The sequence below is a fragment of the Hypanus sabinus genome, chromosome 14 (genome assembly GCF_030144855.1).
Source record: "Hypanus sabinus isolate sHypSab1 chromosome 14, sHypSab1.hap1, whole genome shotgun sequence".
Taxonomy (NCBI): Eukaryota; Metazoa; Chordata; class Chondrichthyes; order Myliobatiformes; family Dasyatidae; genus Hypanus; species Hypanus sabinus.
The window spans coordinates 8,532,467-8,551,945 of NC_082719.1; the positions used below are offsets into that span (position 1 = coordinate 8,532,467).

General features: G+C 41.2%; 1 protein-coding gene across 4 annotated transcripts in view; it reads left to right on the plus strand.

The window, feature by feature from the left end:
• The window catches only part of prdm5 (PR domain containing 5), a 305,611-nt gene that overhangs the window by 143,014 nt on the left and 143,118 nt on the right, over window positions 1–19,479 (plus strand). For all 4 annotated transcript variants that reach the window (XM_059988749.1, XM_059988750.1, XM_059988751.1 and 1 more), the window contains 2 exons: window positions 13,301–13,394; window positions 15,156–15,316. In XM_059988749.1, the coding sequence (XP_059844732.1) occupies window positions 13,301–13,394; window positions 15,156–15,316 (255 nt within the window). The remainder of the gene's footprint in view (window positions 1–13,300; window positions 13,395–15,155; window positions 15,317–19,479) is intronic.

Genomic DNA, 19,479 nt, shown 5'->3' on the forward strand with positions numbered 1-19,479 from the left:
GTGGGTCAAAGAGATTGTGGGACGGGTGGTAGGGATCCTCAACGGTCCTTTGTATATAATGCTCTGGTAAATGTCAAGAACTCGGGAGAAGATAAACCCAGTGATCCTATGTGGGGTCTTGTGGTCTGATACCTTGTAGCTTCCATCCCATACAATGATGTAGCCAGACAGGACGCTCATGGTTGTTAGAATGGAGGTTGGGAAACTTGCATGCCGCACTCTGCTCAGAATATGTAGATGCTACTGTGCCTTCCTGACTAACAAACTAAACTCCACGCAGACTGAACCTCCCAGAAAGCTGAACACCACCAAGTTGAAACACAGTGAGTGTGTTGATGCCCTGAAATCCTCTATGGAAACTGCTGTAAGCAGACTGGTTGAGAATCCACCAGACGATATTACTGACCACTGGAATGCCTTCAAAGAAACGGTCTACAGCGCTGCCTGGGACACCTTGGGGAAAGTCAAGTGCAAATTGGTTTGAGAAGAGCAACCAATCTGTGCAAGACCTTCTAAGAGCTAAGGCAGCTGCACATTAGGTTCTTCTTTGACACCCGAACTCAAGTTCCAATATATGTGCCTTTTTGAGTGCAAAATCAACTTTGCAGAGGCAGCTCAGAGCTATGAAAGACCCTTTGTTGGGCGAACAAAGCCAAGGAGCTACAAGCCTTTGCTGAATGTAATGACTCAAGAAGCTTCTATGAGGCAATCAAGGTTGTGCATGGTCCATCAAAACAAGGCACTGCTTAACTCCTGAGCAAGAACAGTACATCCATCTTCACTAAGAAGTCAGAGCACATGAAATGATGGCAAGAACACTTCCATGAGCTGCTGAACAGACCAGGAAAAATCACCGATGAAGCATTAGGCAGAGTACACCCTCAACACATACTGTTCAAGCTAGATGCTCCCCCTACTCTTCATGAGGTCATCAAAGCCATCAAACAGCTAAAACCCAACAAAGCACCAGGGTCTGATGGTATCGCAGCCGGGATCTACCAGTAAGGTGGTAACACACTGACATCATGCCTGTACCAGCTGTTCACCAAGTTGTGGGGAGCTACAGAACTACCACAAGACTACTAAGGCTCATCAATCCTGACCATCTACAGGAACAAGGGAGACAAGAGAGACTGCAACAATTACCGTGGTATCTCTCTTCTGTCATTGTGGAAAAGTGTCTCGTGAAGATCATCCTTAGACGCTTGGTGTCCAACATCGTTGACAACATTCTTCCAGAAAGCCAGTGTGGTTTTTGAACAAGCTGTAGTACAGTGGACATGATCTTCTCATGAGGCAGCTCCAGGAGAAATGTGTTGAGTAGCAGAGAAGTCTCTATGTCTCATTTGTTGATCTAACCAAAGCGTTTGACACTGTTGGTAGAGATGGCCTGTGGAAGCTCCTACCAAAATTCAGTTGCCCCCATGCCTAACCAACATCATCCGTCAGTTCCACGAAGGCATGGAAGGCCACATCAACATGTGTGGTGAGTTGTCAGACCCACTTCCCATCAGCAAAGGCTTGAAACAGGGTTGTGTTTTGGCTCCGACTCTGTTTGGACTATTCTTCGCTGCGGTTCTTAAGGATGCCACACCAGACCTGAAGTCAAGGGTCTTCCTACAAACGAGGGCTGCTGGCGGCTCCTCAACCTCGCAAGACTGAGAGCAGAAACAAAACTCAGGGACATTGTGGCACGTGAGCTACAGTTTGCTGATGACTGTGCACTGGTTTCCCACTCTCTCTTGAAGACTTACAGAAGATCACCAGTTGCTTTCTCAGTGCAGTCAAAAGCTTGGGACTGACAATCAGCCTGAAAAAGACGGAAGTTTTGTACCAACCGGCTCCTGGCTCAGGCTACGAAGAACCAACTGTCCTCATTGACGACACTCGTCTCAGTGCTGTCAACAAGTTTTGCTAACTGGGCAGCAAAAATAACATCCTCAGCATCTCTGGATGGAGAGACCGAGTCAAGAACCAGAAAAGCCTCCTTTGCCTTTGGTCAGCTGAAAGATTGAGTTTGGTCACAGAACATCAGGTTGGCCACCAAGTGCAAGATATACAGGGCCGTTGTCATATCAGCCTTGCTATACGGATGTGAGACGTGGTGCTCATATCAGAGTCACTTACACCAACTTGACCAACTGCAGCAGCGTCACCTACGTTCTCTGATGAAGATCACCGGGCGAGACAAGGTCTCCAATACCGAGTCCTCTCCCAAGCCAGAATGTCAGCAGTTTCAACCTTGGTGATGTCATCCCAACTGCGCTGGGCAGGACACATTGTCAGAATGTCTGATGGAAGACTGCCCAAGGACATCTTGTACAGCCAACTGTCCAGTGGTACCCGAAAACGAGGCCAGTAACTATGGTACAAGGATGTTCTGCACAGGAGCCTCAAGAAAGCTGACGTTGCCCCATCAAAATGGGAGGATCTGGCTGAAGATCGCTCACAGTGGAGGGACGCCATCAGTTGATGCTGCTGAGAACAGGCTCGTAGAGACAACAGAGGAAAGGCACATGAAGCACCACAAGAGGGCTTCTGCCCTTGCTGCCCCTCCAGGCCTCACCTGCCAAGTATGTGGCAAGCAGTGCCTGTCAAGGATCGGCCTGTACAGCCACTCCAGGACGCACATATCAAACCCCACTGACTGACTGAGAGGAACCATCATCATCCTATGGGATGGGTAGCCAGAGAGAGAAATGAAGGGGTGTTGTGAGATTGTCCCTTATGTGCATACCACGGAGCTTTGTGCTTTACACTGTGTCCAAGACATAGGCATTGATGTTCAATGGAGAATGGTCAACCTATGTATGCCCTCCTGAAGTTCATAATCAGCTCTTTTGTCTTGTCTACGGAGAGGCAGGTTGTTTTTCTCTCACTATTTGACAAGCCTCTCTACCTCCCCTTTGTATGCCGACTCTTCATTGTTGCTGAAGAGGCCAACCTCAGCGAACCTGATGTGGTTTAAGCAGAATCTGGCAGCTCAGTTGTGAGGTAGCTGTGTCAACAGCAGCATGTAGGTGTGGCATTTATTTGACTTGTCCATTTGTGTCAAGTTCTGGTCCCCAGGGACATTGAAACTTTTGTGTTAGTCATTAAATGTCAGGGCAAGTAGCCAGATTCTCTCTTATTGGAAATTAACATCACCAGGATTTTCTGTGGAACAAATGCTACTTGCCAGTTATCAGCCCATGCTGAATGTTGTCAAGATTATGATGCATAAAACCTGCTATGTTTGTTACCAACTTAGGATAGAATCGAACATTATGTAAACTTCAGTGAACATCCCATGTTATGGTAGCAGAAAAGTTTATAGCGGACATTACCTATTCATTACCCACTAATGCCAGTTTTGAGTGATAATGAGTCAGATTGCATTTTGTGAATGAATATACCTGAGCAGTTTTCCCCATTGTTGGGTAGGGTAGATGCCTGTATTGTAACTGTACTGGAGCAGTTTGTCTCGAGGTGCAGTTAGTTTTGATTTGAAAAATAAAATTAGAATATTATGGAAATATTCAGTCGTTCAAGCCACATTTGTGGGAAGAAGAATAGTTAATGTTTCAGATCGAAGATACATCATCAGAAATGGGAATGAGACAAAAAATAAGCTACTTAAACTGCAAGGAGGATGGGGAAGGGGGATGTCACTGATAAGGGATGACCTATGTGACCATGGGAATAATTAAATGAGAGTGAATGCAGTAATGCCTTAGTATCAAGTGATTTGCATTGAATTGGTTGGACACTGGCTTCTGTGATGTTGGGCATTTTGGGAGGAAGTTGAGATGGATATTCTATTCAGCACTTCTGGTGCAACAGTCTTGAAAATACTTCAGCTTTTTAGTTGCCACATATGTGCTGAGCCCTGCCATTAGTGATGGCAGGGATCTTCATGAAGCCTTGTCCTCACCTTGGCTGTTTAATTGATTTAACTGTATGAACCCGCGGAGTGTGTGTGCGTGTGTGTAGGGAGTGTGGTAGAGGGAGTGATAAAGTTGTTTGCATGCTTTTATAGTGTGTGTGTGTGTGTGTGTGCGCTATAAGCTAGCTTTGTTATATGGGGTTTCAAAGCGGAGTGAATGACTGCGGTGATAACATTTTCTTTGCTGTTGGCCTCTGGTCTGTTATGTCTTTGGTCACCTGCTACTAATGTTATATCTTTGCATAGGGATGATGACCATTTTGTACCTACTTGCACCACTCAACATTAACCGCGCTATTAAAAACCATTATTGCTGAATCTGAAGACCCAGCTAGAGTTCGGTAGTCATGTATTTTTGAAATGTAGAACTCACTAAAGGGCACAAAAACCGTTTGCAATGTAAAAGTTGCTCAAGGAGCATAGTGCAAATGTTAAAGGATGGATGGTGGTGGAGGATGCAGCACTGATCAGTGGCTTGCTCAATCCCTGATATCCTCTAGATTGTTTTGTGGCGTTTGAGTTGTTGTCTTCCAGGGAAGTTATTTCCATTGTGCCTCTGACTGTCTTAGAGATATTGTTAAGAACGGAATCACTTTTCACAGAATATTCATCCCTTTACAGAGACCTAGTATTCAGATCACTCTGTTTAGTAATGTATGCAAAATTGATCAACAGCTTTTTATGTGCTGACTGGTTACGCTCAGTTGTTTTGTTATAAAAACTCCCTGCTGTCGATTATTTGCAGCTCAGTCATGTATTTCCATCTCTTACTCTATAGCTGTACAATATAGAATGCTTGCACTTTCATGTGTGGTGGCCTCTGCTCAAAGACACTTTGGATGCTGAATCCTAATTCCAACATATGCCTCCAGTCAGCACTGAAGAATGAGAAGGCCTCTTCTTCAATTTTTCTGCCTGGAAACTGCTGCTGCTGGATGATGTGGAATTAAGCACGTCAGGGTTGTAGGCAGTAGTGGGGATCCAGAAAAAGGAGGCAGAAAAGAGGGCTCATAACCAAAGGTTTCATTACAGTCTACAAGGCCACATGCTCCTATCCTGACATTTCCAAAGCACAAGCTCAGGTTTGCCAAGACAGCTATCACAGAGATTTGTGGCGTATGTTGCAGGTTTGCAATAGTACTCAAGCTGTTCTACAGTCAAGGTCAAAATCAAAGTCCTCATATTCAACTTTCTAGTCTTGGGACACATCCAGGCAGATGCAGCCTATCCATTCCATGTTTGAGTTTACTGCTAATCCCAGTGTTGCTGAGAGAACTGCTCTAAGAAGAAATAACATATCCTACTCTTCCTTTGCCCATTTGAGCCAGGCTTCACAAGAGAACTTGCTGGTATTAAAAACCATCACAAGGTTTAGGCTGTCATAAACGGCTCGTCTTCAAAACCCAGAACTTTCTCATGCCCGTGTTTTCTATTGGATGGTGAGCTGGGTGCTCCTATAAGTAGCACAACATGCTAGATTGAAATTTGATCTACTTAGTAAGAAATTTTGCAGACTGCAAATGCTCTCTCGTCAGGGTGGCCTATTTCGCAATGGCTTGAATACAGCCCTACTCGGCAAACAGAAAAGTAGAGCCTTTACATAATGAGGGGAAGAGGGGGAGAATGAACAGGAAGATTAGGGAAGGTGAGAAGAGGAGAAAGCAGGAGAGCTTGGCCACTACCTGCAGCACTCATAGAAGATGGAAGATCTTGACAGCAAAGGGATGCTTATCAACTTCACTAACCATACCAGTCATTTTTGTATTATATGCAGAGACTTAAGCCATATCCAACTGAACCTGCATCACTTTCTCACCATGCACTGACATACCAAACTATTAAAATCTACTGAATATGAACTTGAAATTACACCAGTGGCCATTATTCGGACTCAGGATTTATCATTCCTTGATGAAAAGAAAATTGTCTGATAGATTTCCTCACTTCCAACTTGACTGCAGGCTGCCAGTGCTATTAATTTTTCTTTGTGAAATATCCCTTTGTAATCTGTTGTCTACCTTCATAGTGAGGTAAGTACAATATACAGACAACAAAGCTGGTATTTGAGATCCATTTCCAGGATATTGTTGACTTTTTCAGAGAACATAAAAATGGACAGGCAGTAGACACACCCTCAAAAGCAAAATCTTCTATCAACCTTTCCCGCTGTTCCACAGCACCCTCCAATTACAAAGGTTCATTATGTGACCTTGGAAAGCTTAAAATACTTTCTGTATCTCAGTAAAGGCAAACATTGATGATGAAAATCATCATAACTTCAATCCACTAAAATAACCTTTGGTCACTTGAGAGAAATAGTATTTGAAGATTGAGACCTTAGATCTTCAATAAACTTTTATTCTACTGCGCAGCAGTAATCCCTGCCAACTTATATGCTTCTGCCACCTGGGTCACCTACAGCAGGCATTTCAGGGCACCAGAAAAGAAGGAACAATGCTGCCTCTGTAAAATCCTACAAATTCACGGGAAGTGAAGCAACATTAGCATGCTCTTCCGGACTGACAGCCCAGCTTATCCTCAGTCAGCCATATTTGGCAGGCCTTCATGTTCATATGCCTATATCCAAACTCCTGAAAAAGACAGTCTATATTCTGAGGTCTATCATGGAGGGAGATTACCAAACAGGAAAAGTTTACTGAAATTGTCAAAGCTTTCTTGCAGAAGCGGAGAAGGAACATTCAGGGTGGTATTGAAAATCATTAGGCTATGCACAGGGAGTATACAAAGGCTCTGTGTAGGCAGCGAACTACTTCACAAGCTACCCACCCATTCAGCCCTTCAGACTGCACCTATCCCATTTGGTAAAGAGTCTCCAATTCCGACAGAGTGTACAATACCAGAGTGGAAGCAAGTAATGCTTGCTACTGTGGTATTACCTTAGTAACTGAGCTGATTTATTTCTTGGTTTTTGAATTGCTCCACAAAATATGAAGAGTTCTGCTAGTAAATCTGGGATCTCAATCCTTCCCCTATCCAATTCATTCTCTTGGTAAGTTATTAATAATTTTTCACCAACAGGGTGGAATTGAACATATTCTTTGAAGGGCTTGAGCCCTGATGTTCATGTTGGGCTATTAGTAGTTACATGAAATTACAATAGACTTTTTCATTCATGAATTTTTGATTAAATTATACCTGCATTGTAATAAATAGTCACAATCCTTTGATTTCTTTAAAAAATTTTAGACATGAGCTTGCTTCGTAATAAGAAAAAACAGCTTTACATTCTCTGTATCATTTTGTCAATACCTTCAGTTATGATAACACTTTTTGCGAAGTGTAGCACCATTGCCACTTGTGGTGCCATGGGATTATATACCCCGTCATCTTGTGAGGGACTTCCCTGTCCAGCACAGCAACTGAAGGAGCTAGACTGCAGTCCTTTCCCCCTCTCCCCAGCCCTTTGCATTGGCAGCACCAACTGTCAGTGTATCCGTCAGTTTTCATTCCTGCTGCCTGGAATGTGCCAATTGACAGTGTTCACTCACAGCTACAGTATCTTGCTATAATAGAAGACCAATAAGTTTTAAGCTGACAATAGAATGTCTTCCACTGGGTTGATGATCTTCCAGCACTTAAAGTCCATTTTGGTGTGTAAACTAGAAAATAGCCCAACATCAGAATCTTTTTTACATGTTTTTATAGAATAGGCCAATATAAGGACCTTGTAACCTTCTCCACATCCTCTTAGCAAAACTCCAGTCTTCAAAGAGCAGAGTGACCATCTTTTTCCCACTGCTGCTGTTCCAATGGCAGGATGCATAGGGAATAATATTTTGACTGTAAAACAAGAAACTGACTGGGAGGACCATTCTTGCTGCCAGCTGGTTTGAACTTAATGGCTTCTATTTAATTCATTATTTGCACCAGCCAGTTTAGTAGGTAGGCAGCCATTGATCCCAGGGGATCATGGGTTTGCACCTCTAGTGGACTGTGTCCCCTCCAGGGTGCAAGCCTGGGCGGGAAGATTTGAAGAACCAGCTGTTGTCCATGTGTGGGTTCTCCCTCTCCACGTCACTGATGTAGTCCAAGGGAAGGGCAAGTGCTGATACAACTTGGCACCAGTTTCATCACAGAGTTTGCCAGAGTGAAGTTGTAAACAACATCAAACTGTCCAAGGGAGCCCGACCCCGGATTTCTTCCTCAGGATTTACTCCTGAAGCCTGTCCCATGGGTGGGTATGGCTGCAAGGCAGTGGAGGTTTAAAATCAGAGTTTTCCTTCTCCAGCCAATTTAGTAGATTAACTATAAAGCATAAGCCAGACTGTGTGATAGAAACTGCATCAATTGCTACCGTTCTTCAGGCTTGGCCCAGGCACCGCTGTGCAAGATCTCCTGGTGATTTCGAAATAATTGTCTGAAGAAACACTGCAAGTTGTTCAGTATTAATTTAAATAAAATTTCTCAAATACAATGGAGAAGTCTGCATCCCTTTGGTTAAATTACTTTGCACAGTGAGCTGCAAGAGTTTTCAATTTTTATTCTATATCACAAGTAAAATCAGTTCCTGTACAAACATCATTTTACTGAGTATTCTGATAACAGATACAGATAGTTATGCCTTCTCTCATTTCAGCTGGCAGACATTGCCCATGACTTCAGTGATGGGATTATTAGATTGCAGCTAAAATTTATTTGGTCAATTTCCTTCTCAGATTTTGGAAGCTCTTATGTTCCCCTTGTAAAATGCTGTAAGATCCAGACAAGGTCACCATGCATTGCCTCACACCTACTTTCTGCACTCTTCTTGATATCTTCATTGTAAATCAGCGGTTTTGAGTAATGCCATTTATCACACATTGATAATCATTCTTTCCCTGAGGGAGTTTTGAGTTCTTTTGTATGTTTTGGCTACCCTTGAATAGATATGTGTTTAACCCATTTACACCGATGAAAGATAGAATATTAAACACAGAACAGTACTGACCTATTCAAACCAGTTCTCCGTATGTAGAACTTAGACCGTGAATGTATCTGTTTGACCCATGTGCAGAACTGTTTGGTCCGAACAGATTTTGCAGTTATTTTCTCATGGTAGATCACCTAACACCATCAGCAATACTTTCTTTACCCTTCTACCTCATAAACTAATGGATGTTCCTCCTCAAGGCTTCCATGTTATTCTTCCCAACTATTCCACAAAATAGCAAGTTCCATACACTACTCTGTTTCTCTAGGCACAAGTATCTTCTGAGTTCTTCTCTGGAATTCTTAAAAATGAATTCTTCCTTAAAAGATAGGGATGTGTTTGAAGAAAAAAAACCCTAAAATCTTAGAATAAAAAGTCACAGCTTTTGTATTTAGTATTTGTCACCTTTTTCTCCAAGCTATTTGAATGAATTTGGCAGGAAAACTGTTTTGGATAATATTGCTGAACAAGGCCAAATGTATTAATTGAATTCAGATAGGCAAAGTTTCTGGCTGCAGTTAACTTCAACCATGAAATTTTATTTTGGATGGTTAGATGGGAAAGTAAATTGTTTACAGGATCACATATTACAGGATTATCATTTTTCTAAATAGTTCATATTGCATACCAGAAACTGTAGGGGGTTTTAGGGGAGTAATTTAATCTGACACCCCAGTAATCCATCATAGTTATATTCTGTAGGAAGACTGTGTCCTTATCTTCCTCAAAACATCTATTACTCAGGATTGTTGATTGAAGTATCCCAATTAGCCCAGTGGGATCTTGGTATTTTTAAAAGAAGACATAATTGTCAATTAATGCATATAGGAAATACAGGAATACAGGAAAATTGCAGGTGATTGACAAAGGATCAACTGATCGGTAGTAGGCAGTTTAAAGCAAAATATCTTTGTTATTTACAAATTCATAGGTGAATGCAGCAAATACATAGCATTAATTGCATTTCTCTTTCCCCCTATAAGACCAATCTTCAGTTCTAGGAATATGCCACTATATTAATAAGTTCATGGCCACCAGTAAGGGAAGGGCTCTTGAGCTGCATATCCCTTGTATCGTTTACATTCCCTTTTCTTGCAACTGCCTTTCATGTTTCACTGGATTTGCTGTCCCTCTTCTGAATCTGCTGTAAAATTGAGCCTTCTATTATTTCTAATTTGGCTCAAGAATATTTGTGAGTGTTGAGGCTGATGTGAGTCACCGCTTCATTACATATTTACTTGCACTTTATCGGGCTTCATTTTCATGCCTCGGCTTTTGCTATTAAATTAGATGCTGTTAAACTAGGGGTGGCATGGTTGCGTAGTGGTTAGAACACAGCTTTGCAGTATAGGTGACCAGGGTTCAATTCCTGCTGCTGCCTGTAAGGAGTTTGTATGTTCTCTCTGTGTCTGTGTGGGTTTCCTCAGGTGCTCTGCTTTCCTCCCACTGTCCAAAGACCTACCTGCTGGTAGGTTAATTGTTTATTATAAATTGTCCTGTGATTAGGCCAGGATTAAATTGGGCATTGGCGGCGTGGCTCGTTGGGCTGGAAGGGCCTATTTCACGCTGTATCTCAATAAATAAATAAAAGTAAAGATGGTAGCTTGAGTATTTAATTTATCAGTGATTTCTCTTATTCCTTGCAAGGTTATCTGTAATGGTGTTCTATCATTTCTATCATTTCATAATTTGTTGGCACGTTGAAGTGAAATGTAAGGAAAGTCAAAAGCAAAATTGCAGAATCCATTTATTTTAGTATCTGTTCAAGCAAATCGGGGATTTATTGGGATCTAAACAACTTGGCAGCATTTGAGTAACTATAATGCAAATTCTTGATGCAAGGGGGCAAAAGAAAACAAGGGACTTGGATGAGCCAAAGTGGATGCAGTCTGTATCTTGGTTTGACCCACTGGAAATTTTACTGATGTAGGCTTCTCTTGTTTTATGCTTGTTGTACATCTGCAGGCAAGTATAAATTTAAGCATGTGACATCTAGTTAGTTAATTGTTGTCATGTGTACCAAGGTGTAGGGAAAGCTTGCCTTGTACGCAGATCAATTTGTTACAACAATGCATTGAGGTAGTGCAAAGTGAAAGTGCGGTGCAGGTAGACTGTAAAGTACAAGGTCATCCCGAGATAGGTTGTGCAAATCCTTGGCAGCTCACGGTGAAAACGTATTGTATGTGTGGAGGCCCAGGAACCACTGTGATGTCCTATTAAGAACTGCACAGTGAGTGCATTAACATTTCTTTAACTAAAGTGTCATGGCACATGTTAGCTCTTGATCTCATTCTCTCTGGTTTCAGAGAAGAAATTGCTATATTTAGTGAAGACTGACATGAGCTGTAAATCGGCCCAGTGGCTGCTTTCCAAACTCTCAATTTACAGTGCTGCTGTGATTTTGTCATTTCTGAGTATTATAGCATTGTAGGTTAACAGATTTAAGATAAATCTAGGTAATCCAGGAATGCAATAAATTTGTGATTGTGAGTTTAAAATTAAGATTTTCTCCACTTTAACTTTAAAATTAATGATTTTAATTCCAGGTTGAAGCTCTGCTCATGTCCAAGTCCATTTAAACATCTCACCTATTTCCTGCACTTCCACCCATCTACTCCTGCATAAAAGAATGGAGTTCTCCTGGTCCTCACCTTCTACCTACAGGTTCTACAGTCATATAACACTGCAGCACAGAAACAGGCCCTTCAGCCCATCTAGTCCATGCTGAGCTATTAATTTGCCCTGTCCCATCGACCTGCACCCATAGAGTCAGAGATCAATTTGTGCCAATACCAACAGAAGTCCACCAGCAAACATATTTCCTCCCTTTTCAATGTTTTGAAGAAATCACTCCCTTTGTGACTTGCTGGTCCTCCCTTCTATCCCCAGCTAATAGTCCTCAGCCTACATCATTTCCCCATGCAACTGCAAAAGATTCACTTACACTTCTTCCCCCCACACTATCTAGTGACTCAAATAGTCCTTCCAAGTTAGGCTGCGATTCTTTTAAACCTTCCATCTAAAGCAACAAAATGCTAGAGGAACTCAGCAGGCCAACTTCGGAGAACTCACTCTTTATGTGTCTATCAGGGCAGGCTATATTTTTCTGTCATTCCTTTTTCTTTCATTCACATAGTCTTCCTTGTAGGCCAGATTGTTCAACGTTTGTCTGGCCAACATAGACTTTACAATATCAGTAGTATATTTCACAGACAAAAGTGCTTTTATGCCTTTTAGTAAGCACCATATTTTACATAATTAGAGAAATTCACAACCCTTCCCCACCCTTTCTGGTCCTCAATTAAGTTGATTCTCTCTCAGTTCAGATCAGTGGTCTGAGAGCTAAAACACAGATTTTTCCAATATTTTCTGGGTTTTTTTATTTCACATTTCCCGTACCTGCAGTTTTCTTGATTTCCAACTTTCTCTGAACATTTAATGTTTACTCAAAGTGAAGCCAATGAAGCACAGGAAGAGTAAATTTTAAAACCCTGATCTGAATTTTAAACATGAGAAAATCTGCAAATGCTGGAAATCAAAGTAATGCACACAAGATGTTGGAGGAACTCAACAGGCCATGAATCGTCTATGGAAATGTAAACTGTGACTGCTTCAGGCCGAAAACCAGTCCTAATGAAGGGTCTCAGCCCAAAATATTAACTGTTTACCTTTTTCCATAGATACTGCCTAGCCTGCTGAGTTCTTCCTGAATTTCAAACTTTGTTTATATTTATATATCTCCCAAACTTCATTTTTCCATACTGCTATTGGTAAAGAATTATTGTCTAACTTTGTCTCCAGTCTCAGCTCTACCTGCTTCCTAAATTGAACTCCATTTAATATCCCATCTTCTCAGCATCTAATCTATGCTGCTTCTTCTCATCTGTCATTCATCTTTCACACATTTGTTTGCTGTATTTTTGTTGCTTCCCATTTTATACCATGTTAATTTTGAAGCTCTTGGACCATCGGTGATTCCTGCCTTTGGGGGATGGACAAGAGTAGAAGGCTATTACCTTACTCCATCTGATTTGCACCTTAATCGACAATCTTTGTTGCTTTTTTACATTTGTGAGCTTTATCCCCCAGTTGATCACCCAGGAAATGAAGAAAAGTAATTAATTCTTATTTTGCTCTCTCTTTTTAACTTTATCATTGGCTTTGTCACCTGGTCTGGTCACCACATCTTTCCATGTGGGTGATTAAACTTGTTTTGTAGCTTTAGAAGTGAGATATACAGGTATGTGAATGATGTGTTCTTACATGTAAGGAAGCTGAGAAATTCAATCTTCATTGGCCTTGTCTGGATTATTTGGCTAGATATATATTTTTTCGTTAATGTAGTGAACTTACATTATTTGATTTATGTAAAATAAATAATTAACTTGGCTGGATTAGTAGGTATCACAGTTCTGTGCTGCTTATGCAAACTCTTTCATTGACAGACACACTCAGAAGAGAGACCATTCCAATGTGAGGAATGTAAGGCTTTGTTTCGAACTCCCTTCTCCCTGCAGAGACATCTACTGATTCACAACAGTGAGCATTTCCTTTCACCATATCTTTTCATGTTTTTTATACTTTTTTAATACTTGTAAAGAATAATGGTCAGTGAATTCATTCAATTTTTGCATCAGTGCTTCTAACTACAATGTTCTAAAATCCCAAAGGCATTTTCAGTCATTTCCTGATGCAAGCTCTTTTGGTATTGATGTTGACGATCTTTGAAACCAGGCCAAAGTCTGGATTATGGTCCCAGTTTCCTTGGAGCAAACTTGTGCTTTGGCTCTTGGTATGGTCACCCGTGCCAAACTGGTCAGAGGGTAGAAGTTAGACAAAAAGTGGTCCACTGGTCCTCCAGGTTTGGGGGTTCAGCTCAGGGCTAACAACCCTGACTGGTCAAAAATAATTGTTACAGAAACAGCAATGAAGAACCCTTTTTCTGTGTGAGATGGTGTAGACAGAGATGCTGCCCTGAATGCCAGTAGAGTGACAGGCAGTAAGTTCCATCAAGCAAAACTAGTTGCAATAGACATTACTCCTTACATCCAATGATTAAAATCCCATGAAAATTCATGTAATACCAAGAATTGTATTGGATAATTGACTTGGTAGGAAAAGGCCATAAAAATAAACAAAGTACCATAAGTATAATTTATAAAATTGTAAGGTAGCAAAGTTATACGAAATATGATAAACCTACTTGGAGTACTGTTTACCATCATAATATCAAGAACAATGTAGTGGAAAGTACACCATGTATTTACAAGAGTAATACTTACACTGAAAGCTACTATAGGGGAAAATATAATGAGCCGGCTGCTTCTTTTCTACAAAAGAATTTCCACAAAAGCAAAGATTTCCACAAGACCCAAGAGCAAAAGGAAGGATAATCAATGAAGAGTCACCATGTGATCACTGAAGCAATTAGGAAAATAAATATTCTTTACCCCAAGATGTGGTTTGCATGCAACCATTTGACCACACTGTTGGATAAAGCAAATTGTGTGGCTGCCTTTATAGGGAAGCCTGGTAACCAGATGAGGAAAAGGGAATAAATTGTTATTCTGATAGCATTAGATGAGGAAGGAAGTGAGGAGGCTCAAACAGACAATGATACAAAATGTATTAAGTCAAATGGGCTTCTCCCTCTATAAACTTTTAAAGTGGAGCTCACAAATGGTTCTAAAAATTAATTCTGACATTCAAACAGAATCATTCTGTTACTTGGAATGGAAAGTCTGTTTTCTTTGAAAGATAGCAATAAAAACTCCTCCTCTGTTAAACGCACTCAACATTCATTGTGGTAGCATAGATGTGGTAAACTGCAGCTGAAATCTAATTCCATTTACTGAGCTGAATTTCAGAAGCAGAATTTAGTGTTCCGAGGTTAGCGTGTTGGCATATATAGTGCGGACAGTGACAACAAAGTTCGATTTCTGATTTGTAATTGTGGATTTTAAACCATAGTCATCCGTTAACCTAAGAGCCTGTATGATCTGTTGCTTAAAAGAGAGAGCTGCATTCCTAATTCAGACAAATTTATGAGAAATAGATTAACTACTTAGCCATCTCTTTTGCTATTTGTGCTGATTCTCTTTGTATAAAATTGATTATCATTATATGGTTTCAGAAGTAGTCCTTGTCTCTTTTTCACTTTTGAACATTTTTTTCTGGTTTATTTGTTATTTCATTATTCGTTTTGTTTTCCCTGATTTCACTTAGTTTTCATTTGTTATTAATTCATTTGCTAATTTAGAAATTAGAAAGTCATAAATAATCCTTTTTGTTTTTGTCTAGGTGAACGCACCTTCAAATGTGATCACTGTGATGCAACGTTCAAGAGGAAGGATACATTGAACGTCCACATTCAAGTGGTGCATGACGGGCACAAGAAATACAAATGCGATCTGTGTGACAAGGCCTTTGTCACCCCCTCTGTGCTGAAGAGTCATAAAAAGGTATGAGAGATTCTTCCTTCATAAACAAAAGAAAAATTAAACCTTGAATGCTGGAAACCTCCAATTTCAGAAAAGTGCTGGTAAGGCAGTAGCTGTAGCAAGATTACGTTGACTTTCTGAGTGAGAATCCTTATTCTACTGCCTCTCTTTGAATATACCGGGAGAATTATTTCTGAAAATTTTCAAACTGGCTCAAGTTTATGCCACAGGAAACCATGAAGTGCCATTTCATCACGCTGATGCAATTTTGGTCTCAACCCCAAAATCTTGCCTTCTACCCGTTCCTTTCATGCTCTAACCAATCAAGAATCTATCAACCTCTGCCATAACTATACATAAAGACTTGGCCTCAGCAGCTGTCTGCGTCAAAAAGTTCTGCAAATTCACCACTCTCTGACTAAAAAAAAATTCTTCTCATCTCCATTCTAATAGGACAACACTCCATTCTGAGGCTAGGTTCTCTGTTCTTAGACTCTTCCATCATAGGAAGCATCCTCTCCATATCCACTCTATCAAAGCCTTTCACCATTTGATAGGTTTCAATGAGGTCACCCCTCATTCTTCTGAATTCCAGTGAATACGTGCTTAGAGCCATCCAATGTTCTTCATATGACAAGCCATTCAATACTGGAATCATTTTCATGAACCTCCTTTGAACCCTCTCCAGTTTCAGCACATCCTTTCTAAGATAAGGGCCTAAACCTGCTCACAACACTCCTTTTATTCCCTCTCTTTGTCTATTACTGCTTTTTGTCTATTATGCCCTTTTGCATCCTGTCCTGAAGGAAGTTGGTTAAAAATAAATCTCACAGTTATTTCATTGGTAGATAACAGGTTATAGAACCTGCTGAAGAAAATGAGAAACAATCTGTATAAACAGTTAATACGTAGTGTTTAAAAACTCCAAAAAAAAAGATTCTGTGGTATCCATTGTTAAGGTTTTGTTTGCCAATATACACTGGATGCTGATTGTGGACTTCAGGAAGGGTAAGACAAAGGAACAAATACCAATCTTTATAGAGGGATCAGATATAGAGAGAATGAGCAGTTTCAAGTTCCTGGGTGTCAAGATCTCTGAGGACCTAACCTGGTCTCAACATATCGATGCAATTATTAAGAAGGCAAGACAGTGGCTATACTTAACTAGGAGTTTGAAGAGATTTGGTATGTCAACAAATACACTCAAAAACTTATATAGTTGTACTGTGGAGAGCATTCTGACAGGCTGCATCAAGGTCTGGTATGGAGGGAGGGGCTACTGCACAGGACTGAAAGAAGTAGCAGAGGTTTGTAAATCTAGTCAGCTTCATCTTGGATACTAGCTTATAAAGTACCCAGTACATCTTCAAGGAGTGATGTCTCAAAAAGGAAGTGTCCATTGTTAAGGACCCCCAGCACCCAGGGCATGTCCTTTTCTCACCGTTACCATCAGGTAGGAGGTACAGATGCCTGAAGGCACACACTCAGTGATTCAGGAACAGCTTCTTCCCCTCTGCCATCGATTCCTAAATAGACATTGAACCCGTGAACACGGCCTCACTTTTTAAATATATATTATTTCTGTTTTTTTTGCATGATTTTTAATCTATTCAATATATGTATACTGTAATTAATTTTATTATTATTTCATTATTTTCTTCTTCACTATTATGTACAGCATTGAATTGCTACTGCTAAGTGAACAAATTTCACAACACATGCCAGTGATAATAAACCTGATTGTGATGCATAAGCAGGCAGGGAATGAGGAATATCACGTGCAGGCAGATGGGATTAGTTATATCAATGCAGATATAGTGGACCAAAGACTGTACCCTTGCAGTATTGAAGTGTTTTTGTTTGATGGTCTGTGGGTGCACTTTTGCAAATTAATTTGGTGAAAATGTTAGTTTGAACAGAGTTGGCAATGGCTGCAAGTATATGTGGTGGGCAGAGCGTCCATCAACATGCATTTTCACTCTCAACTGCCTAGACATATTAACTCAAAGGCAGGATGAGTTGGCTTTCAGTGTAATTTAAAGGGATTGTTAGTCAACTACAGATTAGTTCCTCTGATTTCTAACATCTCTTACAATCATTGTGCAAGTACTTGTTGATATTCAGAACTCTTTCAAGTTGTATGTCTAAAGGGACTGGTGTGGCAGTTGCTGACTTGATATCTTCTGTCTATTAGTAGTTCCTAGAAATGTTATTAGGTATTCCCCTTGTGGTACATCACTGTCTTTAAATAAGCAGAGATCACACAGGTGAAGAGGACATCTGCAATTCACTTTCCTGAGGAACTAAGTTTCCTGTTCAACAGCAGAAAACTTGATATGTCCACGATGTCATCTTAGAGCAGGGTAATGTTTGTAGAACATGCAGCAAAACAACACAGTACAGGCTTTTTTTTCTCCAGACTTGCTGAAGGGTTTCGGCCTAAAGCTTCAACTGTACTTTTTTTTTCCATAGATGCTGCCTGGCCTGCTGAGTTCCTCCAGCATTTTGTGTGTGTTGCTCTCTTACCTCTGATATCTCACCTAAACTTTCCTCCTCTCACCTTGAACAGATATCTTTTGGTACTGTCTTTTGCTGCCCTGGGAAAATGCTTCTCATAATCTCGTACACCTCTATCAAGTCGCTTTTCATCCTTCCTCGCTCCAGAGACAAAAGTCCTGACTCGCTCAACCTTGCATCATAAGGTATATCCTTTAATCCAGGCGGCATCCTGGTAAATCTCTTCTCCAAACTCACTAAAACTTCCACATGCTTCCTATACCAAGGTGAGCAGAGCTGAACACGTTTCGTCTAACCACAGTCTTGTAGAGCTGCAGTATTACGTCAGAGCTCTGGAACTCATTCCAATGACTAATAAAGGCCAGCACACCATTTGCTATCTGAACTACCCTATCAACTTGCGTGGCAACTTTAAGGGACCCAAGATCTCTGATCCTCCACACTGCGAAGAATCCAACCATTCACATTGTATTTAGCCTTCAAGTTTAATCTTCCAAAGTGTACCACTTCAAACTTTTCTGGCTGAACTCCATTTGGCAATTCTCCACCCAGCTCTGCATACTTTCTATAGCCCTTTGTAACTTACAACAACCTACATGATCCACATTACCAACCTTGGAGTCATCTGCAAATTTACTGACCTACTTTTCCACTGTATCATCCAAATCATTTATAAGAATCACAAAGAGCAGGAGTCCCAGAACAGATCCCTGCTGAACACCACTGGTTACTGACTTCCAGGCAGAGTACATTTTCATCTACTACCACCCTCTGCCTTCTGTGGACAAGACAATTCTGAATTCACTCTGTCAAGTTCCCATAGATCCCAAGCCTTTTGATGAGGAACCTTGTTAAATGCCTTACTAAAATCTACATACGCCATATCCACCACTTGACCTTCATCAATTTGTGCACTCAACTCAGCAGGCCAGGCAACGTCTGTCAAAAAGAGTACAGCCCATGTTTTGGGCCAAGACCCTTCACCAGGACTGGAGAAAAAAGGCTGAGGAGTAGAGTTAAAAAGTAGCAGGAGGGGAGGGAGGAAAATGAGGTGATAAGTGAAACCGGGACGGGAAGGGGAAAGAGCTGGGAAGTTGAGTGATGAAAGAGATGCAGGGCTGGAGAAGGTGAAATCTAATAGGAGAGGACAGAAGGCCTTGAAAGGAAGAAAAAGGGGGAGGAGCGCCAGAGGGGATATTGAGTGGGCAAGGACATAAGGTGAGAGAGGGAAAAGAGGATGGGAAATGGTGATGTGGGGGGGGGGGGGTCATTACCAGAAATTTGAGAAATCAATGTTCATGCCATCAGGTTGAAGGCTATCCAGATGGAATATGTGGTGTTGCTCCTTCAAGCTGGGTGTGGCCTGATGGCGACAGTAAAGGAAGCCATGGACAAACATATTGGAATAGGAATGGGAAGTGGAATTAAAATGGGTGGCTACTGGGAGATCCCCTTTCTCTGGCAGATGGAGTGTAGGTGCTTGGTGAAGCGGTCTCCCAATCTATGTCGGGTCTGACCGATATACAGGAGACCACACCAGGATCACCAGACACAGTGACCCCAACAGACTCACAGGTGAAGTGTCACCTCACCTGGAAGGACTGTTTGGGGCTCTGAATGGTAATGAGGGAGGAGGTGTAGGGGCAGGTGTAGCACTTGTTCCGCTT